The 26,588-nt window shown below is 56.8% G+C and overlaps 1 protein-coding gene across 1 annotated transcript; it reads right to left on the reverse strand.

Moving 5' to 3' along the window:
* Positions 1-1,552: 1,552 nt before the first annotated feature.
* KCNK18 (potassium two pore domain channel subfamily K member 18) lies at positions 1,553-12,519 on the reverse strand. Its single transcript, XM_002718679.4, has 3 exons — positions 12,297-12,519; positions 10,335-10,463; positions 1,553-2,572 (listed from the first exon to the last, which is right to left on the reverse strand). The coding sequence occupies exons 1-3, from the start codon at positions 12,517-12,519 to the stop codon at positions 1,764-1,766; spliced, it is 1,161 nt and encodes a 386-aa protein (XP_002718725.2). The 3' UTR covers positions 1,553-1,763.
* Positions 12,520-26,588: the final 14,069 nt, after the last annotated feature.

Genomic DNA, 26,588 nt, shown 5'->3' on the forward strand with positions numbered 1-26,588 from the left:
CCCTTACGAGAGGAAGCGGCATGGGGTCTGTGCGTGTGGAACGTATGCACCAGGAATCCCCACTCCAGCTCCAAGACCTCAGCCATGCAGCTGACTGTTCCTCCCACAGCGCCATGGGCCTGGGTGGGCAGCCTCACATCGCCAGTGGCCGGCAGGGGCACTCCCAGGCACTGGGTCACCCGAGCAGCGGGCACCCACAGCAGGGCCGTCCTCACCCCTGCACCCAAGTGCACCGGTCTTGGTGGAAGGTGGGGTCCAGGTGGGCTCCAATGCCACAGCACCAGGGGACACAGGACGAGGAGCCTGAGCCCGCCGCAGGCCCAGGACCAGGCTCATGGGGGCAGGACACTGATTTTTAGACCGAGCGATGCATGAACCACAGATTTGGGGCAAATGTGAGTTTGGGGACTGCCGCCTGTGATGCAGCTACGGGGCTCTCCGTTGTCTTCAAGGGGTGAGGGGCAGAAGGTCCAACAGTTGTGGGGAAGGCCGGGAAGATCCAGAAAGGGAAATCCAAGACCCCTCCGAGGTCTCCCTGGGCCTTGGCCAGGACCTAGGCCAGAACAGAGAAACCTCAAAAGCCAGGTGCTGGCCTTCTTCCCACCCCGGGCCTCCCATGCTCACGCAACACCCGTAGTCCCCCGGGAATCACAGGACACGGGTGGATTTTGCAGGATTCTCCCCATGAACTCAGACCTCGTCCTGGACATTTCTAAAAACCCACCAGGGAACTAGTAAGACAGGTGCGGGTGTGTGTGTGTGTGCGCCCAGGCTGGAGTCCCCACAACTGACCCTGAGACGAGGATGTGGGCGTGAGTGGGCTCTCTGTGGGGTGGTCTTGGGAAGCCCCAGCAGGGAGCCGAGAAATGGCACAGGACCTGAGGGAGGCTGACGCAGAGTGGAGCCGGCGGGGGAAGTGCCCCAGGCAGCCCAGGGGCAGGGAGGGAAGGCGGGCTCTCGTCAGTCATTGCTTGAGGGCTGCTTCCCAAAATGCCAACACCTGGGCGCTTCTGTGTGGCCCTGGTTGTGCCCATGTTATAAAGCAGAAAGTCTTCAGGCAGATGGCGCTGGGGTGCCAGGGCGTGCGGGGACAGCGACCCCGAGCTGCCCACCCAGTGCCACCCCATCCAGGAACAGCTCAGGTGTGCGTCCACCCAGTGCACGCCAACCCTTTCAGGAACTAACCATCCACCTACGTGTCAACTTGTGCCCAACGCAGCTCACTCTGCAGGCGCCATCCCCAGGCCATGTAAGGAAAGAGGGGCGAGCAGGAGGTACCCAGGCCACTGTGATCTCGGGTGGCATCCGTGCGCTCCCCCAGGCCGGGGCCGGGCTGCTCATGCATGCATTCGTGCAGCCGTTTGCTCACGGAAGGGAACAGGGAGTGACTCGGGGAGACATCGACCGTAGCTGGAAGGACGAATCCCAGGAGTGAGGGTGACTTTTTTCTCATGTCACAAGGAAACCAGTGGCACCCAGAGACTGTTTTGTCTGGATACGGGGCATGTGCCTTTTTTAAAAAATGCAGACGGGAATTAACTGGACTTCAGAGGGTGGTGAGAGGGTTTGTTTTTCCCCTTATATCCTACCAGGAAAGCAGGTCAGTGCATTCTACGGGACCTCAAGACTGAGCGAAGCCCCCCCCACCCCATGGATGTGTCTCCACACCCCGAAGTCTCAGGTGACAGGCTACTTAGCGCCACCAGTTCTGACCACGCTGCCCCGGAAGACAGGGCCCAGAACCCAGCTCATCCCGGGAGCCTTCACTCTCGCACGAGGTCGTTGAACTTGCCCTTGGCGAAGAAGAGCAGGAGGCTCTTGTAGGCGTGCACCAGCCTGGTCTGCACCAGCTTGAAGGCGATGCACAGGATCTCCATGCCCACGAGGATGTAGAGCGAGAAGAAGAGGAAGAAGTGAGGGTGTTCCAGATCTGTGTCCGCAAACCCGATGGTGGTCAGGGTGACAAAGCAGAAGTAGAAGGCGTTCTCGAAGTCCAGCTTCGTCTCCCAGAAGGGGAGGATGGCCGCCGCACAGGAAATGTAGGCGAACACGACCAGGCCGACGACGGGCAGGGGCACGTCCAAGGTCTCCACCTGCCGCCCCACCTCGTCCAGGTTGCTGATGATGGAGTAGGAGAAGCGCCCCATGGCCAGCTCGGGACACGAGCTGCTCCTCTCCACAGCCCGCGGCGGCAGCTGTAGGCTGTTCTGTTTCTCCCTGGTGAGAAGTCTCTCGAACAGCTCCGTGTTGCAGCTTGCGGCTGCGGGACACCTGCCAGGCTTGGGGTCCGGGGGCTCCTCGGCGCTGATGACGATCTGCGGGCCGGCGGTGGCGTCCCCTCCCCGAGTGGCCTCTGGCTGTCTCCCCGGCGGTGGTGGTCGCGAGCACCACTTGGAGGGGTGGGGGGTGAGGAAAGGCAGTTTCCGGAGCCGACCGTAAGATGCGGATAGCACGGCTGCCAGGATGTCGCCGATGTCGGTGAGGACCAGGAACATCAGCGGGATGCCGAAGAGGGCGTACAGCATGCACAGGTACTTGCCCAGCCTGGTGACCGGGAAGATGCGGCTGTAACCTGAGAAACAAGACCGAGGCTGGGAAGTGGTCTGCTCCCCCCACCCAAAAAAAAATCTCTAAAGAGACCTCCGTCGTGGCCCCTCCTTGGCGTGCTGTTTACCCGCGGGGCTGGAAGCAGTGGTCGGGAAGTGTCCACGTGCCTGCAGTGGGAGGGGCGGCTCCTCTTCAGGGTGAGAAGCCAGGACTCTGACCCCCACCCCCCACCTGGGACACAGGTGTCCCAGGTGGCATCTTAATTGCCATGCCAAATGCCTGTCCTACTTCTAGGCTTCTTAGCTATAAAGCAGGGGTGCCCGTCCGTACTCACATACAGACCGGCTGGGGGAGCACCTGCCGTGCCGTGGGTGCGTGTTGGCGCTGAGGGCTGGCAGTGGCTGCTCCCTGAGAACCAAGCAGCCTTCCCTGGTGGGGAGACTGAAGCGCAGAGCCACAGCATCCGTGTGACAAGGGGCGGGGCTGGGAGTGCAGCGCAGTGCAGCCCAGGGCGGGGGCCCATGAGCCAGTCAGACCTGGTCCTCCAAGAAAAGGGAGGGGCCGCTGGGCCCCTCCTTCCGCCCCACCCCAGCTCCACCCTCACATTCCCAAAGGAGCAGGAGTAGAGAGACTTCCGGGCTGGCCAAGCTTCCGAGACTTCAACAGGCAGAAGAGACAGCTCTGTGCTCAGTGCCGGTGTTGAAATGCCAGGGTCATGAGGACAAGTAATGCAGAAAAACTCAGCCCGGTTATGCAAATTAATGTGCAGCCCATGCCCGGGCTGGCTGAGCCCTTGCCCCTCCAGGACCGAAGCTGCCCACAGCAAGCTCTAGCCTGAAGTGCTGCCCTCCAGGGCCGTGCGGCATTGGGGTGCCCACCCCACCAGGGAGGCGGGGAGCCATGGGATGGGCTCTGTCCCAGGTTGCTCCACGGCCACTCAGGCCACATGTGCATTCATTTGTTTGATGAGTATGTATTAAGCACTTACTGCATGCACTGGCGTCACCAGGCTGAGCAAAGTAGAGATGGGATCCAAGCTTGCTGAGAGAGGCAAAGTGACCAAATAACCACACTAGTGAGCACGTGATCAGCCACGGTAAGAGCAGACTGTTCTATGAGTGATTAGAACAAAGGCACGCCTCCTGGATTTAGGCTCCGGGAACACTTGCTGGTGCGGTGACTCACCAGCAGCTGAGGTTGGGAGGTAAGGAGAGAAGCAGCCGCAGGCGCAAAGGCCCTGTGACAGGTTTAAGGAGGGGACATTCCCATGGTGGGAGGGCAGTGTGTGCAGCTGAAATCTAGTCTGAGGTGTACTTACCAAGCCAGGAGCTCAGGGCTCAGGACGCAGGACTGTGTCTGCCTAAAAGCGATGTTACCTTCTAATTCGTCACCAAGGTCACCCAGGGTGTGGCTGTCAGCTTGGCTGAGGGCACCAAGCAAACGCCGGTGGGTGGGGTCAGTGTCCAGGGAGGTGGGCAGGGTCCAGGGGCTCAGGTGCCAGATGGGTGGGGGAGTTGCCTTCATCAGCATGGCAGGCTGCAAAATGGCGCTGCCCCCTAAAAGGTGCCCGAGTCTTAGCGACCGCAATCTGGAAGGGCCTCTGAGAGGAGGCGGTTTTCCTGCACCACCAATGTGGGCCCCACGCACCGTCATCCGCGCCCTGCAGGAAAGGCGGAGGGAGATCTCCCTCACAGAGACCAGCCCGATGCGGTCACCAGGCAAGAAACAGGGGCTACCGCAGCTGGAGGGGCCCAGGAAGGAGCCCCTGCCCCCAGGAGCCTCCCAAGGAGCAGGACCCTGCAGACGCCTCCATGACATCACAAGGGGTCTCAGCGGGATGGGGTGGGAGACAGGGGACCTTGGGGAGGCCAGGACGGAGTTAGGGATGGAGGCGAGAGCAGGCAGCCCCGAATCTGGATCACTGGGTTCATTCTTTGATTGCTCACAGAATCCGCAGCCATCATAGAGAACAGGCGGTGCAGCTGGGTGGCTGGGAACAGGTGCCCTGGGATCAGACCTGAATCACGCAAAGCCCTCCCTCGGTGACTCACACACTGTGACCTTGTGTGACCTGGGGCAAGGGGCTTTATCACTTGGTGCCCCTGTGCACAAGAGGGGAAGGAATGCCGGTCCCCGGGTCCAGGGTGGTGGGTGGAGAGTCCCGCTGTTAGGAGGAGTGCTCAGCTTTCTGGACCACAGACAGGAGGTGTCGTCGGTGATGTCTTCCTGTGCCTTTCCTGCAGGTGGGGGGCCAGGCACAGCCCGGGCTGCCGTGGGAAAACAGCGGGGCGGGAACTGCCCATCTTGCATCCACCACATCTAAAACCAACTCCAGGCTCCTAGGGACCTGGGAGGGAAGCACAGCTGAGCGGCCCGGCTCTGTGACCACACCAGTGCCGTGTTCTTGGTTCACTCATTAATTCGTTCTCTTGTTTCAGATGAATAATCCCCTTTAATCAAAGCTGACCAGAACCCTCTGCAGGTTCCCATCTCATGCCGGATAAAATCCAGTCTTCACAATGCCTGTGAGACCCTGTACCCCAGCTTCCTGTCCCACCCTCCCCAGCCACACCGTCCTGCTTCCTGCCCCTCCAACAAGCCAGGCGGGACCTGCCCCAGGACCTTTGCACTGTCTTCACTCCGCCTAGAAGGTTCCTACTCCACAGAGTCCACAGAGCCACACGGCTGACTGCTCCACCTCCTTCAGTCTTTGGTTTGGACGCCATCTTTTCAGGGGGATATTTCCAGGCCACTCCCTCCCCATTTCACACTCTAGACTCATCCTCTCCAAGCTGCTGCCTCTAACTCCCATAACCATCCGACCTACTGTGTGCACTTGGTTACTGCCCGTTTCACCATCACGGACACTTTTGTCTGTTTTGTTCCTGGACCCCTCAGTGCCTCGCACGGTGCCTGGCACATGGGTAACGAGATGTTGACTGAATGAGTGTATTTATTGAGCTCCTACTGTGTGCCAGTCACTGGTGGGCGGGGTTGAAGGATTCGAGGAGGAACCGGCAGATGTCAGTGCCCTCCAGAGGGTGCTGGAACTGCTCCTGGGGGCGCAAGGGCCCCGAGGGGTTCAGCAGGGACCCCTGTGGCCAGGCTGGCATGGGCTCTGAGGGCCGCCAGCCCTCTGAGACATCAGCGGCTGGCAGCAGCACCCACCCGCAGCGTGTCCCACCCACTTCTGAGAACACGAGCAAGCTCCCCTGTTTCTGTGTCCCCACAGGGAAAGTCAGGAGAGGCCCCCTCCCACCCAGCCAATAGGAACTAGTAACCCCCGCAGCCTCCAGGCCAGGGGCCCCGTCAGATTTCTCTTGAGAGTGGGGCAGGTGTTGTGCAGTGGGTTCGGTTGCCACCCAGGGTGCCCGCGTCCCCTATCAGTGCCCAGGATGGAGTCCTGCCTCCTCTTCTGTCCCAGCTAGGTGGCAGGTGACGGCCTGAGACCCAGACACAGCTCCTGGCTCCTGGCTCCTGGCTTTGACCTAGCCCAGCTCTGCTATCGTGGGCATCTGGGGAGTGAACCAGCAGGTGGAAGATCTCTCTGTTATTCTGCTTTATAAATAAATAAAATCTTTTTAAAGAATATAATGCTTTTTTTTTTTTTGCAGAATTTGTACAGTACTTTTAGAGTCAAAATCTGCACAGCAATACTAAGCTGGCAACCTCAGCTGTTTTCCTCTTTTAATGGATAAGGAACAGAGAAGTCTGGTGATGTGTTGAGGGCCACACAGCCCAGAGCCAGCAAGGACTTGCATCCCCTACTTCCCCCTCCCAAGACCTTCCCCACACGCATGCGCAACCCCACACTCTCATTGGAAGGGTGGATGAGCTGTTTGCAGCCGAAAGCTGCGCCTGGCTCAGGCCAGGAAATGCACCGTGGAAGCAAGTCTCAGAGCACACAGCCCCTGTGTCAGGAAGAACACACCCACCCCAGTTCCCAAATGCCAAGATGCACACAGTGCAAAGTCCTATCATCTCCCGGAACGCATCTGCGTGTCCCGACCCGATCTGCTCACTGCGCACTGCCCCTAGCCCGTGAGGACTTAATAGTGCGCACACTCTCCTTTCTCCTTGAAAGAGGCTGACCCGGTTGGGATTGACTGGGGCGGGGTATAAGGGGGGGCGGTTGAGGGGGCTCATACCTATTGGGCATCCCTTTCTTAGCACCAAGGCCAGGTGCATTTCAGGTGACTGGGAGATGAGGGCAGGAGGCACCCATCGGAGCATCCCCCATATCCCCTTCCAGCTTTAATTACCGCGTGGCCTGAGGTCTTAATTGCCCTGGACAATGGGGAGTGCAGCCTGGCCGTCCTGAGGGCAGCTAATGCGTTTCCATTAGACCAGCGTCTAACAGGCTGGAGTTCCAGTAAAACCACCTGGAGGCGTCTGCAGCCCGCTGCCGCCCAGGCCTGGCCTGGCCTTGGAGACTCTGGCTCTCGTGGCCTGGGCCAGGGTCCGGACATAGGTGCCTGGAAAAGACATCTGGGTGAGTCCAATGTGCAGCCACCGCTGAGAACCTGTGCCTTGGCCTGGTGCTTCGCACACATCAGCACGCATCAGAACCCTGCGGCCCCGCCTCCATGGTTTCTGGCTCGGTGGGGTAGGGAGGTCTAGGATGGGGCTTGAGAATGAACTTGCATTTCTGACAAGTTCCACAGTGATGTCAAAGCTACAGGTCCGGATCCATTGCAATGGATCAGCGTCTCAGGGGAACGGACCTTTGGCCAAGTCTGGAGACACTTCTGGTGGGGGTGGTAAGAGGTAATCTGATTCTGTGTGTAGAGACCAGCCTGCCACTCAACATTGTATGTGGGGGTGGGGGTGGACATTTGGCCTGGCCCCCAGGACACCCTCATCTCACATCAGGGGGCCTGAGTTTGTACCCCCTCCAGTTTCTGACGCCAGCTTTCTGCAAATGCAGCCCCCTGGGAGGCAGCAGTGATGGCTCAAGTACTGGGGTCCCCACCTTCCCCACGGGAGACCTGGGTTGAGTTCCCTGCTCCCAGCTTCAGCCCAGCCCAGCCCTGGCAATTGCAGGAATTCGAGAGTGAACCTGCAGATGGGGACCCTCTCTCTTTTTCTGTCTCTTGTCTCTTTGTTTCTGTGCCTCTCAACATAATTTTTTTTTTTTTGATAGGCAGAGTTAGACAGTGAGAGAGAGAGAGACAGAGAGAAAGGTCTTCCTTCCATCGGTTCACCCCCCAAATGACCACTACAGCCGGCACACTGCGTCAATCCGAAGCCAGGAGCCAGGTGCTTCCTCCTGGTCTCCCATTCGGGTGCAGGGTCCAAGGACTTGGGCCATCCTCCACTGCCCTCCCGGGCCACAGCAGAGAGCTGGCCTGGAAGAGGAGCAACTGGGGCAGAACCAGCGCCCCAACCAGGACTAGAACCCGGAGTACCAGCACCGCAGGCAGAGGATTAGCCTAGTGAGCCATGGCACTGGCCCTCAACATAATTTTTTAAGAAATCATGGCACAATGGGTTAAAGCCCTGGCCTGCAGTGCCAGCATCCCACATGGGCACCAGTTTGAGTCCTGGCTGCTACACTTCCGATCCAGCTCCCTGCTGATATGCCTGGGAAAGCAGTAGAAAATGGCCCAAGTGCTTGGGTCCCTGCACCCATGTGGGAGACCTCAATGGAGTTCCTGGCTTCTGGCTTCAGATCAGCCCAGCTCTGGCCATCGTGGAGTGAACCAGCAAGTGGAAGATTCTCTCTCTCTATCTCTCTATCTCTCCCTCTCCCTCTCTGTTTCTCTCTCTCCTGGACTTTGCCTCTCTGTCACTCTGCCTTTCAAATAAAATAAATAAATCCTTTTTAAAAATGGCAATGGGTAGGCCAGCCCACCCACACCCTAGAATTATCCAGTGGAGAGGTGTCTGAGAAGCTGGGCCAGCTGCCCCCGGAGGCCCAGCAGTGGGGCTGGACCGCAGCCCTGCCCCTGCCTTGCTGGCTCTGTCCAACTCCCATCTCAGCCCCGTCACCTGAGCCCCATCACCCTGAGCTCAGAGAGTTGTGAGAATTAAATACGACAAAGTCCCTCACGCACCTTGCCCATGTGGGGCACCTGCTGGGTGATGAGCTCTCTTCCTGCCTGTCGCCTGGCCCTGCCAACATCTACATCCCCTTGAAGAAGAGGAACCCCGAGGGCAGGGGGGCGGGGGCTCTCTCGTGGAGCTCCGGTGTGGTCCAGCCCTCTTTCAGGCTCCCAGCTTGGGTGTGGCTGGGAGGCCCAGTGGGGGCTTCTGGGAAGAGTGCCTGGCTGATTGTCACCCATGGAAGGAACAGGCGTCCTTTCTGTGCCGGAAGCCATTACGGTCAGGTAGGGCGTGGGCCTCGGTGGCCTCTCGTGACCCTGTCTGAGCAGGAGGATAGAGAAGCCCCGTGCTCAGTGCCACAGCCGAGCTGCGGCCCCACAGCTGTCCTCCCCCTAGACCCCTCTTTATCCTAGGTGGCACGTTTCCCTGAACTTGCAAGCCAGCTGGCTTGGGTGTTCTGCTGGTTGCAGCAGGGGGTAGCGGGCTTCCTGGCTGCTGCTTTTACAGGAAGTCAGCCTCTGACCCTCAGTGTCCCCCAAGAGGCACACCTAACATGGTTAAGGGTGGGGGTCCCAGGGCCAGCGCTATGGCTCAGCAAGTTAAAGCCCTGGCCTGAAGCGCCAGCATCCCATGAGTGCCAGTTCTAGTCCTGGCTGCTCCTCTTCTGATCCAGCTCTCTGCTATGGCCTGGGAAAGCAGTAGAAGATGACCCAAGTCCTTGGGCCCCTGCACCCACATGGGAGACCAGGAAGAAGCTCCTGGCTCCTGGCTTCAGATTGGCCCAGCTCCAGCCATTGTGGCCAATTGAGAAGTGACTGTCAGATGAAAGACCTCTCTCTCTCTGTCTCTACCTCTCTCTGTAACTCTGTCTTTCAAACAAATAAAACAAATCTTTAAGAAAAAAAAAAAAAGCAGGGGTGGGGGCCCCAGGCTCACCACCACCCCGAGCATGACAGGCCACAGGACCAGCTGCAGCCCCAGCTCTGTGGCTGTCTGGGATGGAGACGGAGGTCCCAATCTTTCTGGCTGGCCCAGAGGGGTGGTGGCTGGGGCATGGTCACACCCAAGAGCTCCTGCGCAGAGGCTGGGGGCAGCTCCACCTCCCCCGCTCTCTGTGACCCTTGCCCCGCAGAGTCAGTTCCTACCTGGCCTGGCTCAGACCCTGCATCCTGGCCCACCTGCTGCACCCCCTGAAGGGAAGCCGAGGGTGGGCAGCCCAACCTGGAGCACAGCTTGTTGGCCCAGTGCAAGACCAGCCCCATCCTCCCAGCCCAGGAGGCCTGACTCTGCCCACCCACTCAGCTTTGCCTCCAAGGGGCCTGTGCACCCCGGGGGGGGGGGGGTTGGCCTGGAGGCTTTCCCCACCTGGAGACTCTCTCACCCATCTTTGCAGGGTGAATCCCTGAGATCCTCAGACACTAACTCCAATGCCACTTCCGGGAAGCCCTCCCCCCGTCCCCAAACCAACTGGGCTGAGCCAGGGGCAGCACCCACCCGAGAGGAGGAAGGACGCTCGTGTTATTCTCCCAGAGGAACCTCAGGGCCCATGGCAGCCCTGCTCATGGTGCCTGCCCAGGCATAGGAGGCTGGGCCAGGGTAGGCACGCCGCCACCGCCTCACCTCCTATTACATGAGTGTCCCAGCATCGCTACCCGAGGGCCCAGCCTCCCCGCTCCCCACCCTTCCCCAGGCCTCTCTTCCTGCAGGCCTGCCCTTGCCCTTGCCCTTGCCCTCGCACTCACCCACGGTGCTGAACACAGTGCAGCAAAAAAACAGCGCGCTGGGGAACGTCCAGTCGGCCGGCCCGTGAAACCACTGTGGTTTCAGCTGCTGCAGGTGCACCCGCACGGCCTCCTTCCTGCCTTCCACCGCTGGAGGAGGAGAGAGCACAGTGAGGGAGGGGCTCGCCTTCCAGCGGGCAGGGTCCTCCCCCAGGACAAGCGGCCCCCACCCCGTGGCCCCATCGACACCGCAGCTTGGTCCTCGGAGCCTGCCTTTAAAATGATCTTGTAGCTTAGATCCTACATCTGATCCGTGTGGTGTGAGGCAGCCACGTGGCCCCACAGGCAGAGAGCCTAGCAGAGGTCTGTGGGCGCCATGCCTGAGCTATGCCAGACTCGGGGAGACGTCTTAGCTCTCTGAACCTCCGCTTCTCTCACCTTTCCAAGGGGGATGACTACTACCGTGCTGTCCCGTGGCACTCTTGCAAATCAAAAGCAAAAACTCTTTCAAGAAATGCAACTGACACGTGGGGTCCAATGGTGCCACTGTGGGAGCTCTTTACAGGGCTGGCGACGCTCATCACACTGGGCTGGCTGTGTGTGATTTCTCCTCCACAACTCCTAAGCCTTGGCTCCCAAAACACTGGTCCCAGGGCCGACAGAGTGCCTGGGGACCCTGGCTTCTCAGACAGATTCCTAAGTGCTTCTATTGGCCTCAGCAGCTGGTGAGCCTGTCCCCAGAAGCCACCCATCAGACTGGGGCACAGTGGGGGAGGATGGCACCAAGCCAGCTCCGAGTGCAAGTCTCTATTCGTTTGAATGGCACCAGCCTGGAAGTCGGACGCCTGCTGTGTAGACCCGGCTCTGATCCTCCCCGGCCTCTGAGGTCTGTTTCTGAGCATCCGCTTCCTTCCCGGGGGACGTGGGGGCGGGGGGCAGCAGGACATGGTGCTGAAAGTCCAGACTCTGGAGCCCAAATGCCTGGGGTTGAATCCCCGGCTCCATTTTGCTAGTGTGGACTTGGGGGCAAGTTCCCTAACCTCCCCCTGCCTCTGTTTCCTGTAAAAGGAAGACAAGGCATACCCGGCTCCTAAGGGGCCTTTGGAGGGTTAAATGAGATGATATGTGAAAAGGGGCCCCCAAGGGTCCCCTCTAACCCCCTCTGGTGAACCCGGTGCACAACAGGCCTGAACCAGCCCTGGGCTTCCTCACCTCGCTGTGCACTGGAATGAGCCAGAAAACATCAGATGCCCAGCTCAGCCCTGAAAGGCTGAGTAAGGAGAGGTGGGGAGGAACCCGTGTATTCTATACAAGCTGCTTGGATGACTGTCCTGTGTGGGCTGCTTGGGAGAGCCTGGAACTTGCTGGCGACCCAGATGTGATGGCCTCTAGCAACTGGGCAGCGACTGAGGTATTTCCCAGGACTACTGAGCAGACCTGCGTCTGTCTGGCAGGGTGCAGGGAGTAGCCCCTTTACTGCAGAAGACTGCCTGCCTTGACCTTTTAGTCCCTGGGAGCAAAGCAAGGGGTAGCTTCTGGGAGGAGCCCTGGGCAGGCAGCTGGGGCCCCACTGGACCGGGCAGGTTGGGGACTCCCTGCCCTGTTCTTCCCCTGACTCCTACAGCCTGGTTTGTCTTTGCCTTCTGTTTCAGTGCCCCTCGTGTTTTAGCTTGCTCTGTGAAATGCATCTTCGCAAGCTTCCTTTGGGGAAGAGGTTTCTGAGCCTCAGTTTCCCCTCTGGTGGAGGCATCATGAAGCTGGGGGCTCAGTGCGTTTCCTGCATTCTTCACTGCACCCCAGAGGGGTCCTCATTCTCCTCATTTCCCAGAGGAGAAAACTGAAGTGCAGAGAGAACTGGCCTAAAGCCACCCACCCAGGAAAGGGGAGGACGCCAGCAGGCAGCTCCCAGCCTCAGCCTGTAGCAGGGCGGCCTCTGTTCTCAACCTGGGGAAAAGGCCTGCCCGGGGCAGGTGACGCTCCTACCTGTTCTGTTGCAGTCCAAGATGCCATAGAGCGTCTCCAGGAACTCCTCAAACTCCCGATTGTCCGGCGCCCCCAGCACCGGGTGGCCCTCGATGGCCGAGAAGAGCACAGCTCCCAGCAGCGCATAGGTGACCAGGCAGCCGAGGAAGCAGAAGCTGGGGAAAAGCTTCCCCAGGGTCTCCAGGCCGCACCTCCTGGCCTGGGGCGGCCCTGAAGCTTCCATCCTCCCTGGAGCGCTCGGGGCAGGGCCAGGGCCCAGCCGAGGAGCCGCTATGAGAGGCGGAGCTTCCGGGCTCCGCTAGGATGAGTGCCGGGGGAATGGCCAGGCGCCAGCACTAAGTGGAGGGCGCGGGCTTCCCCTCGGGAAGAAGCCGGAACTCAGGGCGTTCGGTTCATCTGATAAGCTGGGCTGGCGCCCCTGCTGGCGCCCCACGCTGCTGTCGATCCTCGCGGCCAGCCCCAGTCTGCGTGGCAGGGGTCTTGGGCGGACGACACAGCGTGAGTTTGTGTCCACTGGGCTTTTTCCATGCCCAAACTGCAGCTGTGACTTCCAGGTAGCAAAGCCGATCTACAGGGATGTCATCAAGAGCTTGCCCCTCCTCATGGGTGTCTGTGGCACTCCTAGGCCTAGCACAGCTGGGCCCCTGGCCACGTGGTCACAGTAGTAACCCCGTGAGGCCAGTGCCCAGCACTTTCCAAAGGCCTTTATCCCAAGTGGACCTGATGTGTGGTCCCGATTCTTCCCACGCCTGGAACTCTTCCGCCCTTGCTAAGCCCCATGGTGGGCTTGGATGTGTTTCTGTGACCCTTCCCGGGGGGCTGGGCCACCTGACTGGCTGCAGCCCACCTGGGGTTAGCAGACGCGATGCAAGCAGGGGCTTGGAATGGGCTCATGTGGCTGGACCTGCGCCTCGTCTCTGCCAGGGGAGAAAGGTGCCCGGATGGCGGGCAGAGCGGTGCTTCAACAGATCCGCAGAGCAGCAGCCTGGCTCTTAGCAGCCTCCGGCTGTTCTTTCAGGGTTGGGCCCTGCTTCTGAGTGCTCTGCTCAGGGACATCCCTGTCCTGGGGCTGAGCAAGGCCAGGGGACGAGAGCCCGCCCGCTCCTGCCCATGGTGGATTCATCCCACCTGCAGCGTGCGCCCAGCGCTCCCAGCCCCTCGGTAGAGACTGTTGGTCTCCCTGTGATGGGGGGGGGGGCTCCCCCTCCCACCCCACGTGCTCCCTTCTCCTCCCACAGATACCACTTCCCAGCAAACTCTCATACTCTCGACCCTGACCCAGGAGCTGCATCCCAGAGGACCCAGCTTGCACCAGGAGTGGTCTGAGAAAGCCGGCTCGGCTCTGACAGCTCAGTCCACAGCCACGGCCTCGGGAGAGGACGTACTGGGCCACTTGTCACTGCACAAGGAAACTCGAGCGCCTGGGCCCTTCCGAAGGAAAGGGTTTATTTCGGCTCACAGTTGTGGACAAGGGCCTGCTGGCGTCGCATGCTGAGACACAAGGGGTGCACCTGCAGGGGTCTCTCTGGTCTCTTCTCTTCCAGAGTTGCAGTCAGTCATGGGGGCTCCTCCCAAGAATCTTAGCTCATCCCAGTCACCTCCCTAAGGCCCTGTATCCAAACACCATGGTCAGATTCAGCTTTACCCTCTCAATGCCTCATAATGGAGATTGAATTGCAACACATCAGGGCCAGCGCTGTGGTGTAGCAGGTAAAGCCACAACCTGCAGTGCTGGCATCCCATATGGGCGCCAGTTTGAGTCTTGGCTGCTCCACTTCCAATCCAACTCTCTGCTATGACTTGGGAAAGTAGTGGAAGATGGCCCAAGACCTTGGGCTCCTTCACCTGCGTGGGAGACCTGGAGGAAGCTCCTGGCTCCTGGCTCCGGCCATTGCAGCCATCTGAGGAGTGCACCATCGGATGGAGGACCTCTCTCTTTCTCTCTCTGCCTCTGCCTCTCTGTACATCTGTCTTTCAAATAAATAAATCTTTTTAAAAAATTGCAACACATGGGCCCTTGGGGAACATGGGTCAAAGCATGTCTTATCCCATAGCAGATGGTGTGTGAACAGCCCTTGGTACAAGGTGGCTGAGAACCTTGTTAGCAAAAGGTGTTTAGAATGGAGCAGATATCAGGGTCCCCCAGAGAAAGAGAACCAACAGGCTCTACAGAGATGCAGAGGAGGGGACCGGTTACGGGAACAAGAGGTCCCACAGCATGCGGTGTGCAAGCTGGAGACCCAAGCCAGCTGGTGGCGTGATTCAGTCTGAGTCCATAGGCCTGAGAGTGGGGGCTGGGGAGCCAGCAGGGAGCTCTCAGCCAAAGGCCTGGGGTCCTGGGGGCTGCAGGTCACCGAGCTGGGGCCCTCAAGCACAAGACCCTGGAGTTCTCACATCCCACAGTCCTATCTTTCTTTAGTTAAAAATGTATTTATTAATTTCTATTTAATTTTTGTTTATTGAAAGACAGAGAGAGAAAGATAAAGAGACAGACAGACAGACACAAAAAGATCTTCTGCCCACTGGTGCATGTCCCAAATGCCTGTAACAGCCCAGGGCGGGCCAAGGCAAAGCTGGGAGGCTGAAACTCAGTCTGGGTCTTCCCAGCGGATTCATAACTACCAGGGCCTGCAAGCAGTCAAGGTGCTCTCCTGAGCCTGCACTGTGGCCTGGCAGCTAAAGCTGCCACCTGCAACACCAGCTCTCATATGAGCACCAGGTCGAGTTCTGGCAGTTCCACTTCTGATCCAGCTCCCTGATAAGGCACCTAGGAAAGCAGCAGAAGATGGCCCCAGCACTAGGGCCCCTGCTATCCTTGTAGGAGACCTGGAGGAAGCTCCTGGCTCCTGGCTTCGGTCTGGCCCAGTCCTGGCCAATGTGGCCCTTTAGGGAATGAACCAGCTAATGGAAGATACGTGTGTGTGTGTGTGTGTCCTTTCTCTTTGTAACTCTGCCTTTCAAATAAATAAATAAAATCTTTAAAAAAGTCCTTTGGTATGCTACATCCAGACCATGGAATATTACACAGCACTAAAGAGGAATGAGCTATTGGGCCATTAAAAGACATGGAGAAAACTTAGTGTATGTTACTTAGTGAAAGTGTATGTTACTACGTAAAAGGCTCCATGCTGTATTTAACTATGTGACATTCTGGGAAAGGCAAAACTACTGGTGCAGCATAAAAATCAGTGGTTGCCAGGGGCTGGTGGGGAGAGAGGGATAAAGGGGTGGAAGGCAGAGGGTTTTAGAGCAATGAAACAGGGAGCAGCAAGGATCACATCTATCCTCACAACAGGAACAGTCACAGTTATATGAAACAATGGGTTTTTGGGGTATTTGGGGTGAGGGGATATGACCTTTATGGAGTTTATCCACTTGAGTGGAAATGTCTGTGTAAAACCAAATTTGTGTTACTATAAATTCTGTGTCACAACTAAAATGTAACCAGGTTTTTTTCTTATAAGAATTATTTTATTTATTTGAAAGAGTTACACAGAGAGAGAAGGTAAGGAAGAGAGAGAGGTCTTCCATCTGCTGGTTCACTCCCCAAATGACTGCAATGGTCAGAGCTGAGCTGATCCAAAGCCAGGAGCCAGGAGCTTCTTCCAGGTTTCCCACATGGGTGCAGGGGCCCAAGGACTTGGGCCATCTTCTACTGCTTTCCCAGGCCATAGCAGAGAGCTGGATTGGAGGAGGAGCAGCTAGGACTTGAACCAGCACCCATATGGGATGCTGGCGCCGCAGGCTGGGGCTTTAACCCACTATGCCACAGCGTCAGCCCCATGACCAGGTTTTTAAAAACAGTCAACTTGTGACCAGCACTGTGGCATGGAAGGTAAAGCCACAGCCTGCAATGCTAGCATCCCATATGGGTGCCAGTTCGAGTCCCAGCTGTTCCACTTCTGATCCAGCTCTCTGCTGTGGCCTGGGAAAGCAGTGGAGAATGGCCCAAGTCCTTGGGCCCCTGCACCAGCGTGGGAGACCTGGAAGAAGCTCCTGGCTCATGGTTTCAGGTTGGCACAGCTCTGGCCATTGCAGCTAATTGGGGAGTGAACCGGCGGATGGAAGACCTCTCTCTCTCTCTCTCTCTCTCTCTCTCTCTCTGCCTCTCCTTCTCTCTCTGTGTAACTCTTTCAAATAAATAAATAAATCTTCAAAAAAAAAAGTCAACTCAATCAGTCTGCTACTCCAGAATCAATAGCTTCTTTGGAGCCACAGTAACACTTAAGTAGCACTTAAATATTTGAATACTGACATTCAGTTGGTTGGAAAGCTAATTAAACTTCAACGTGCTCAAATAGGATTACAAAAAGGCAAAATTGTGTTTTTCACAGAGATGGCCCACTGGAATCACCAGCACTGGACACTGGTGCAGTATGTGGAGCTCTGAGCTCATAAGGAATCCAAGCTAATACAGAATCCTTTAGACAGTCTGCTCTCCTTTGTTCCCAATCAGGGACTTGCAGATGTGTGGGATTCTTCACCTCCAGCCACAGCAAGTCGCAAGCAGCAGGGCGATGTGCTTTACCTTGAAGTCTTTTGATGCAGTTCCAGCCCGTTCAAGTACCTGAGGTCGCGGTGAGTGACTCCAGGACGGCTGTGCTGGACACAGCAGCAGGTGCGCCCACACGTCCATGGCTGGTGGTCCCAGGTTTCAGATGTGGGTGAGCGGCTCTCCCTGAGCGAGAAATCGCCTTTGTCCTACCCAGCCTCACCGCCTGCCATTTCGATCTCTGCTAAAGCTCAGACCAGCAAGGCAGAGAAAAGGCTAATCAGACACACAGCCAGATCCCACCCCTACTCCTTCGTGGCATTGGGATTCAAGCTGCGCTGTCTCTCACCTTCCCCGCTGGCTTCCTACTGCAGAATGAAGCAGTGGTTTTGAAAACTAGGCAACCGAGGACGGCGCTTCTGGAGAGGGGAAATCCTGGGGCGGCCTCAGCTCCTGGTCTTCTGTTTCCAGACGTGGCAGAGACGGGAAACCACGGCCGAGCTGAGTGCATTCCCTGTGCTGAAGGAGGGTGCGGGGAGACGGAGCAAGCTGAGATTCCAGGACAGAGCAAGGTCGGGTTTGAAGGGGGCGGCTGAGGGTGCATCCTCATGATAGCGTTGGAAACATCGCGTCTCCGTCCCTCCAAGGCTCGGCTTTCTGAACAGAGTCTTCCAAAGAGGCGGAGTTCTCACAATGGTTTTCAGAGGGGCGGGGCATTTCTCGAGTCAGCTCCTCAGTGGAGATCCTAGGAGCAGAGGCCAAGTCCTTTGCACGGGCCTAAGATCGCGCCGGGGAGGCCGCCTGGTGGGCAGGACCTGCACCCACTATCCTCTGGCTTGGCAGGAAGCGGCGCCCGTGCCAAGCCCTCGCATCTGAGAAGGACACGTGGCTCTGCACAGCTTCGCTTCACTCGTCCCTGAGATCTGAAGCCGCAATGTTTTAACGTTGTTAGAGCGGTCCAGCCATAGAGAAGGCGAGCAGAGGTGTGGTCGCCGCAGAGAACACACACCCCGCTGGTGCCTTCCGCGGCCACGGTCCATTTCTGAGCATGCTCCCGGAGGTGAATAATTGATGCCACTTATTGGCTGGGGTTAAGTGAGCCTAAAAGTTTCCACCGAGCGGGATCCCAGCTCTCCCAGGAGCGTCTCCCGCGGGCAGGATGCTTTGCTTCCCGGCCTGAGGCTTGGGAGCCCTCTATGAACAAGCACAGTGGAAACACGTTTGCATCAAGACCACGGGCTGCTTTGATGGAATGTAAATATGGCGGAGATGGCATGGGCATTTGATACAGTGGGTAAGGTGCCGCTTGAGAGCCCTGCATCCCGTATCAGAGTGCCTGAGTGAGTCTCACCTTCGCTTCTGACCCTACTTCCTGCTACTGCGCACTCTGGGAGGCAGCAGGGGATGGTGCAAGAACGTGAGCCCAGCCACCCACATTGGCGCCCTGGATGGAGTTCCTGGCTCCTGGCTCTTCCAGGGATCTGGGGAGTGGACCAGCAGATAGGAGACCTTTCTCTATCTCTTTCAAATAAACAAATATAAATATGGCACAGAAAGTGCAGATGAAGCAGTTAGAGCACCAGCTAACCGTGGCAAGACCACTGTTCCTTGCTCCCTGACTGTAAGTCAGCACCCACCCACCCCCCAATAGGCCCCACAAGGACTGACATCCTCCTCTGTCACCATGAGGCTTGGTCACATGACTTGCTTTGGCCAACACTGCAGGGACTGCTTTGCCCTCCTGAGCTTCCAGTATGCCCTGTAAGGACAGAGTATTTCTGGGAGCGCTTGGTCCCAGTGAAGCCAAACCAGCAGCAAAGCCAAACCAGCCAGCCCACAACCTGCAGTAGATCCTGGAGAATACACAGGAATTGTTAGCACCTGGAGCCCGTTGTCTTCTCCTCCCATGATGCTTCACTCTAAAGAACTGAAGCAAACCTAGATATGCATTCCAAAGAATGGAGCTCACAGACTAGAACAGATGCTCGGACAAGAACGTTCCTGGCAGCGTTATTCACAACAACCAAGAGTGGAGACAGCGCCGACGGCCGTCCGTGGGTGAGTGGATAAACAAACGTGGTGTGTTCGGGTAGTGAAATACCAGTCAGCCATGAAAAGGACTGAGGTGCTGCCACATGCCACAGCGAGTGCAAACCTCACAGGCCTTATGCTAAGTAAGGAGGCCAGACAGCAGAGCCAAATACTGTGCGATTCCATTTCAGCAAATCCAGAGACAGCAGATCGCCAGCGGCTGGGGAGAACTGGGAATGGGCACCAACTGAATAGCAGGCTGGGGCCACAGGGTCCTCCTGGGGGAAGCCCAGAATGCTGTGGGACTGGACAGCTGGGTTACACAGCCTGTGAGCGCCCTGACCACACTGAACTGCTCACTCTAAAAGGGCAGATGCTGTGCTGTAGAAATATCTCCTCCATGAACGGACAACAGGAAAGTCTGTTCTCGCACATAGGATGCTTAACTTCCGCCAGTGCCACCCCGGCTTCACGTCATTTCCCCCCTTGCAAAGAGTCACTCTGGAGTGGAGGCATACCCGGCCTCTGAGGCATAGCTTGACCTGAGTTAATCTGAAGTGGCTCTAGGTCATCTGGCTATAAATCCACTTACAGATTGCTTCTAAATAACCGTGCTCCAGTTGCCCCTCTTCCAGGCCAGCTCTCTGCTGTGGCCTGGGAGTGCAGTGGAGGATGGCACAAGTGCTTGGGCCCTGCACCCGCATGGGAGACCAGGAGAAGCACCTGGCTCCCAGCTTCAGATCAGCGCAGTGCGCTGGCCGCAGCGTGCCGGCCGCAGCGGCCATTGGAGGGTGAACCAATAGTAAAGGAAGACCTTTCTCTCTGTCTCTCTCTCCCACTGTCCACTCTGTCTGTCAAAAAATAAATAAATAAATAACCGTGCTGAGGGTATAGAAGGCATTAGCGGGTTAGCAGCTAAAGCATCTAGCACGGTTTTAGGCCTGGTTCTTCCCAGGGCTGAGAAGAGCTTTGGGGACATTATCAAAACCCTCACAAACCCCTGGTTGCTAAAGCTTTGAACCCTCAGCTGTTGGAGTCGTCACCACCCGGCACATTTAGGCCGGCTGCCACAAGGGGGCAGTGGTGTCCAGGCGATGGCCTCCCAGTTGTCCAAATGAGTAGAAGCCTTGAGTTGCAGATTCTTGAATATTTGTCATCTGAAAGTGGTAGCAAATATCCCCAAGCCACTGAACACACCATCGGCCATTTAAAAAATTCACATACATATTAAAGTGGGTATTGATTCTCTTAAAAGATCTTTAGGAAATACCATGTCCTGCCACTTTGTTACACAAATCCAGAAACTGGCTCAGAGAGGTCACTGGAGCCACACGGCCAGGCCTGGAACCCGACCCCTTGAGCTTTCCCCTGCACGCTCAGCTCAAGCCGGGTCTGCGTTAAGCCGAGCCCATCTCGCTTCCAGCCCCAGCGCACCTGCTCCCGCCCCGTCTCCCAGGTCAAAAGCGTTAGCGGACAAGCCCAGAGCTCCGAGTAAGAGCAGGCGGCTCGGGCGGGCTGACAGGCTGTCGAAGCCGCCACCATCTGTCAGGACCTATAACAACTCACGCCGCGCGCGAGGCCAAGCGGCTGACGTGCTCGGTCCCCTGCACCTGCCGCGCGCGCGCGCCGCGCTGCACCCGCGACCCGCCCGGGCTAGGGTCCTCCAGGGAGGTCCCCTGGAGCTGCCATTCCGACTGCGGGGCCCGGGTAAACCAGGAGGCACGCGCCGCAGGGGCCCAGAGCGATTCTCCAAGGCGTCTTCACTAGATGGCCAGCCCCACCACTATGACACGGCCCCCACGCGGTGGGAACGGCCGACTCTCGCCCCACCGCCGATTGGGCACGAGCTCCTTCCTCCTCCTGCTTCTCACCCGGTGCCCAGGAAGCCTCGGTGTGTCTCTCAGTTCTCCGCAAAATCCGCAGCGCTGGGTCGTTTCCGGCAGCACCCCCAGAGGGAGCCCCAGGAGCGCGTCTGGAGTCGGCTTCCACCGAGTTTAGGAAAGAGGGCGGGGCCTCAGGTGGGGGTGGGGCTGCTACTCTGCTTCCCGCAGGTGCGGAGGGCTGTAGGTCAGTTAAAACCCCCAAGCTCTGTAACTCCAGCCCTGGTATGTGAGCGCATGCCGGGCGGGCCGGCTGCCCTCCCCCGCGGAGGTGCCCCCATTGCACACTCAAGTACTGCAGAGTCCCACGGTCCCCAGGGCGCAAGTCCTGCTTTTCTATCCGGCCTGTAGCGCTCTCTCCAGAGGTGGAACCCAGCACTGTCCCTGCCAGGATCACAGCCGCAGGCCAGAAATCCAGACTCTGTCACCCCCAAATACCAGAGTCCACCCATGAAAATGTGGCGACACAGCTGTGGCAGGCTGCGTTGTCCAGGCCTGGAAATTAGAGATTATTTCTGGCTATTGGATTTATGTGTCCCTTTCCCCTTTTTTTATTTAAAAATTTCTTTCTTTATTTGAAATGCAGAGAGAGAAAGAGAGAGAGAGAGATCCTCCTACTGCTGGTTCACTCCCTAAATGCCCACAACAGCACAAGCTGGGCTGGGCCAAAGCCAGGAGCCTGGAACTCCATCTGGGTCTCCCACGTGGGTGGCAGGGACCCAGGCACTCGGGCCATCACCGCTGCCTCCCAGGCCATTAGCAGGAAGTCGGATTGGAAGCAGAATAGGTCAGATTCGAACCAGGCCCTCCAATAAGGGCTAAGGCTTAACCTGCGGCACCACAGCAGACCCTGGTGTGGGTTTGGGATGTGGATGTAGGCAGGGCAGGGTCCTGCTGTGGTGGGGTGCTCCTGGGAGGAGGTACAGCAGCCTTGTCCAAAAGCCTGACGCGTCCCTTTTGATGGCTTGCAGCTGACAGTAGTTGGAATTCACAAGTTTCCGTCATTGCCACCACGTGAGGATGTCACAGCCTCTTTCTCTCTCTTCTTGGGGTTAGTTTGGCTCCTGCAGAAAGTTCCTTTTTTATGTGTTTGGGGATAGAGCTATAAAGAAAGGTGTTCCAGGGCCGGCACTGTGGTGTAGCAGGTAAAGCCGCCGCCTGCAGTGCCAGCATCCCATATGGGCGCCGGTTCGAATCCTGGCTGTGCCACTTCTGATCCAGCTCTCTGCTATGGCCTGGGAAAGCAGTGGAAGTCCTTGGGCCCCTGCACCCGCATGCAAAGACCCAGAGGAAGCTCCTGGCTCCTGGCTTCCGATCAGCGCAGCTTTGGCCTTTGAGGTCATTTGGGGAGTGAACCAGCGGATAGGAGACCTCTGTCTCTCTCTCTGCCTCTACCTCTCTCTAACTCTGCCTTTCAAATAATAAATAAATCTTGAAAGAAAGAAAGAAAGAAAGAAAGAAAGAAAGAAAGAAAGAGAAAGAGAGAGAGAGAGAGAGGGAGAGGAAGAAAGGAAAGAAGGAAGGAAGGAAAGAAGGAGTTCCCTCGTCCTGTTTCCTGTCCATGGGGCTATGCGGGGCCAAGCATCAGAGAAACAGGGCATGGTGCAAGTGGGTGGCTGCTCAGTGATGGCAGCCGCTCCCCGTGATGCCTGGAAAGGCATCAGAGAACAGGCATCCCAGGACGTCTCCCGCAAGGCCAGGAGATGGCTGCAGCCACCGCTCTGTGCTGCCCCTCGGTCATGAACCTGGGCTGCACCGGCAGGTGTTCCCCAACTGGTACCTTCTGAGTGCTCACCAAGCCAGATGCAAGACAAACAAGATGCTGCTGCCCCAGTTCTCACGTGACAGGCAGGTAGACGATGCCCTGTGGGGTCAGGGCTCATAGCTCCAGAAGGAGAGCCCGTTTGTGGTTCCTTTCTTCTCATGCATGGTCCAAAATGCCCACTCGCTGTATGGGGCGGGTACATGCAGGTTTGAGTTCAAGGACGATCAGACCGCTTTGATGTGGTTTTCACCCACACATCAGCAAGGGCCTCGTGCGAAAGGGCCTACAACCTCCACAAAGCACGGCTCGGCCCCCCGCCCCCATCCTCTGCGGGATGTCTGACATTTTGCAAACAGCTTTCACTTGCCTTACGCTGCCCCTGTCGCATGGATGAGGAGACCAGGGCACGCCAGCCTTCTGAAGTCTCTGGGGAGGGAGGGACTAGATTACAAATCCGCAGGATGCACAGTCCAGAGCTCCAGCCTACCACTCTGCATGCGGAGGTCACTGCGGAGATGAAGCCAGGATGCTTCAGGGAATCTCAGGACGGCCACGCGGGTCTGAGTACCCCCGTGGCTCATGCCACCGGAAGGCGGGTGCACCAACGTTCTGTGTCCAGTTTTGCGTGTAAGGTGGACATATTTGTTCCTGCTGTCCAGCACACAGTCTGCTTTCTCCTAATACCTCAGTTTTTCCCCCAAAGGAGCCCTCTTTCTCCTTGCCTATGTATGTTTTACCCCGCCTCAGGGATGAGCATGTGACCCAGACTCAGCTGTTCTGTGTTGCTTTCCCTTGGCCAGCGTTTGGTTAAGGCTTGAGCGCACAACCCAGTCAGAAGCATTGAGAGATAGGCACTTGGGGCTGGCGCTGTGGCATAGCAGGTAAAGCCTCCACCTACAGTGCCAGCATCCCATATGAGAACTGGTTCAAGTCCCAGCTGCTCCACTTCCAATCCAGCTCTCTGCTATGGCCTGGGAAAATAGTGGAAGATGACTCAAGTCCTTGGGCCCCTGCACCCACGTGGGATACCTGGAGGAGGCTCCTGGCTCCTGGCTTCGGATAAGTGCAGCTCCAGCCATTGCAGCCAACTGGGGAGTGAACCAGCAGATGGAAGTCCCCACCCCACCCCACCCCCGCCTCTGCCTTTCAAATGAATAAATAAATAAATAAATCTTTAAAAGAGATGGAGAGAGAGCGAGATAGGCTCTCACTTTCCTAACACTTACACCTGAAAGGATGCAAGCCTAGAGTATCCGGCAGGCATCTGGTCACAGCAAGGAGCCACATAACAGAGCGGGGCCAGTGTGTGATCCTATAAAGGCCATTCCCCCCATGAGCCTGTTTGAGCTGGTTCAAAGGCCTTACCCAGTGTAGCCTTTCCTCCACCGGAAACACCAGCCACCGTGTCCCAGATGCACTCAGTCATTCCATTCCTACGCAGTGGGCTTGGCCTCTGTCTCCATATCTTTTGTCAAGCCACATGGAAGCTGGCTGAAAACTTGGCCAGAGAGTGGGTTCATGGGATGCGGGCCAGTTACGATGCCCGGCCGAAAGCAGCCGGAGACCTGGGCTGACACACACATCCATCTTCTTTGTGCATTTGTATGGGGCTGTGTCGTGCTTTCTCCATAGCAGTGCCTTTTGTGTCATCTGGTGCCTGCACCAGGAGCCTGTCTCCTTGTCTACAAGGAGAAGCGGGTGGACAGGGCCATGTCTAAACGCCCGCTGCCCCCTAACATTCTGCCAGCCACTTATGCAGTCTTCAAGGAAATACAGAGCAACCGCCTCGCCCAGGAAGCCCGGCTTGTGATGGGAAGGCTGGGGCATTTGGGGGAAGCCGGAGGTCTTAGGCAAATGGCATTGACGGGAATCTGCTTGCACGCTCCCCAGCTGCAGTAACCTGCGACCCGAGACACGTCTGCGTTCAGGAGCAAAGCCGGAGGAACAGGCGAGAATAAATGTGGTGGTGCGGGGCGGGGGCCTGCGCCTCTTTGTCTGGTGCCTCGGATCTGTGACCCCACCCACAGCAGCCAAGGCGAGCAGGCTTCAGGAAAATCTTCTCCCCGTCCTGACATTCCCAGAAAATTGCCCTTGGAGAGCTACATCCACGCTTGGCTGGGAGTCACTTGTTTTTCAAATAGCTCTGTTAGTTGGTCCACATTGTGTTTTGCATTCCACCAGAGCTGAGGGTGGTGTTCCTTTTGTTTATAGTATGGGTGTTATGTTATTGGTGATCTCATTGTTCTTGTTTCTGACATGTTTACCTCAGTGGGACAGTTATTGTGGGAGGCAAGGCAGGGGCCAATCTACCCACCAAACCCGCAGGACTGACGAAAAGCCTCCAATCTGTCCCACAGGGCGCACATTACTCCTCTCTGGGATTGTTAAATTCTAATTATAGGCTGTGGAGCCCCGTCAGTGTTAGGCATAAGCCTAAACACTGCTCTGCCAATAAGTGTGTTTCATTCTCATTGTTGTGTAAAACACATTTGTGCATTTGGAGGACTAGGGGAGGTTGGTATTCCCGGGAAAGTTGGGTGGAAAACAGGCTAAATTTGACTCAAAGTTGGGCTGGGCTCAGCCAGCATTGTGACACAGTGGCGTAAGCCACCAGCTGTGGCATCCCATATGGGCGCCGGTTCGAGTCCCAGCTGCTCCACTCCCAATCCAGCTCCCTGCTAATGGCCTGGGGAAGCAGGCCGAAGATGGTCCAAGTGCTTGGGCCCCTGCCACCCACCTGGGAGGCCCAGAAGAAGCTCCTGGCAACAAAACTGGGATGGGACAAAATAATGCCCTTCTCCTTGGTATTCGGTTGTTAGGAATTTCTGGAACTCCAGGGCCATGGAGTACCCCTTTCAGATCTCAGCTCAAATGCCGCTTCCTCAGGCTAGCCCTCCCTGACTGCCCACTCCATATTCTTAGAGCAGCAGGTTCCCTCCGCCCTGTCTTCCCAGCACTTGTCACAGTGGGTCCTTTCTCATTGTGTCTTTCCACTGGATGGAAGGCTGCAAAGAGTCTCATCTAACATGATAGGTGTTACACACAGTAGGCATTTAATAAATGCATAATACATGTGCGCAGTATTAGTTGATAATATCCAGTCGTTGCATAGGAGGCAAGAGAAATCAATTAGAAGTTTGAGGTGTGGATAGCAAGCAAGTCGATAGATTACAAGATAGAGGCAAAATGCATGGGGTATGCTAAGTGTAGAGAGAGGTTGAGTAACAAGTGGCTTGTGAGAGACAAGTGGAATTTGCATAGGTAATGAGTTCATCAGCAGCCGTGGGACATGTTAGAGGTGGAGAGAATAAACGGAGTAGAACAGAATGAACCAGACTGCTGTGCGCACACAGAGATTCCAAGAACAAGTTACAGAGCACAGGGCTGGCAGCTGTGTGCACCGAGACCACTTCAGCCTGACTGTGCTCTGCCCGAGAAACCACAGGGCAATTGATGGGATGCACTCCTGCTACAGAGTCCAGAGCTCTCCAGGAGTGGAAATGTGCCGTTGTCTGGGACTTCTGTCTGTGGGGTCCCTTTTGGCTCCCCCTCAGGGATGGGTCCTTGTCACCACCATGTGGACGGTGACCACTGTGTTTTATACACCCCGGGACTCAGCGAGTGCTCCTCCCTCCGGCTTCCCTCTGATACCATTATGTTAACCTACCCCATCTCTTCCCATTTGCTTTGCTGCATTTTAAATTTATTCAGTAATCTGTGTGATGCAAGCCTCTTAACATGATCTGTGGCCTTTCTATTCTGTCACCTCCAGAGCAGCTCTCCTGGCCACGCATTTGGAGGTTAATTTCCTATACAACATATCGGAATAGCGCATTGTGAATTACCTACTATGATTGCTGATGAAGGTGAGGGTTAGGGTTAAACCAGTTTCTGAATGTAGCTACCAAAAAAAATAAAAAAGTCATTCAACAATTATGCATTGTGTTAAGTGCTGAGGACATAATGATGAGAAAGCAGCCATGATCTCTGCCCTCAGCGGGGAGCTTATGGTGGAAGAGAAACAATCCGATAATCACACAAATAAATGGAAAGTTTTAACAGAGCGAGTCCTGTGCATACAAGGTGCATGGTCTTCTGAGAGCATACGGCGGGGGAATTGGAGT

Source organism: Oryctolagus cuniculus, chromosome 15 (assembly GCF_051225735.1).
Source record: "Oryctolagus cuniculus isolate XC-2025 breed Fujian yellow rabbit chromosome 15, ASM5122573v1, whole genome shotgun sequence".
Lineage (NCBI taxonomy): Eukaryota > Metazoa > Chordata > Mammalia > Lagomorpha > Leporidae > Oryctolagus > Oryctolagus cuniculus.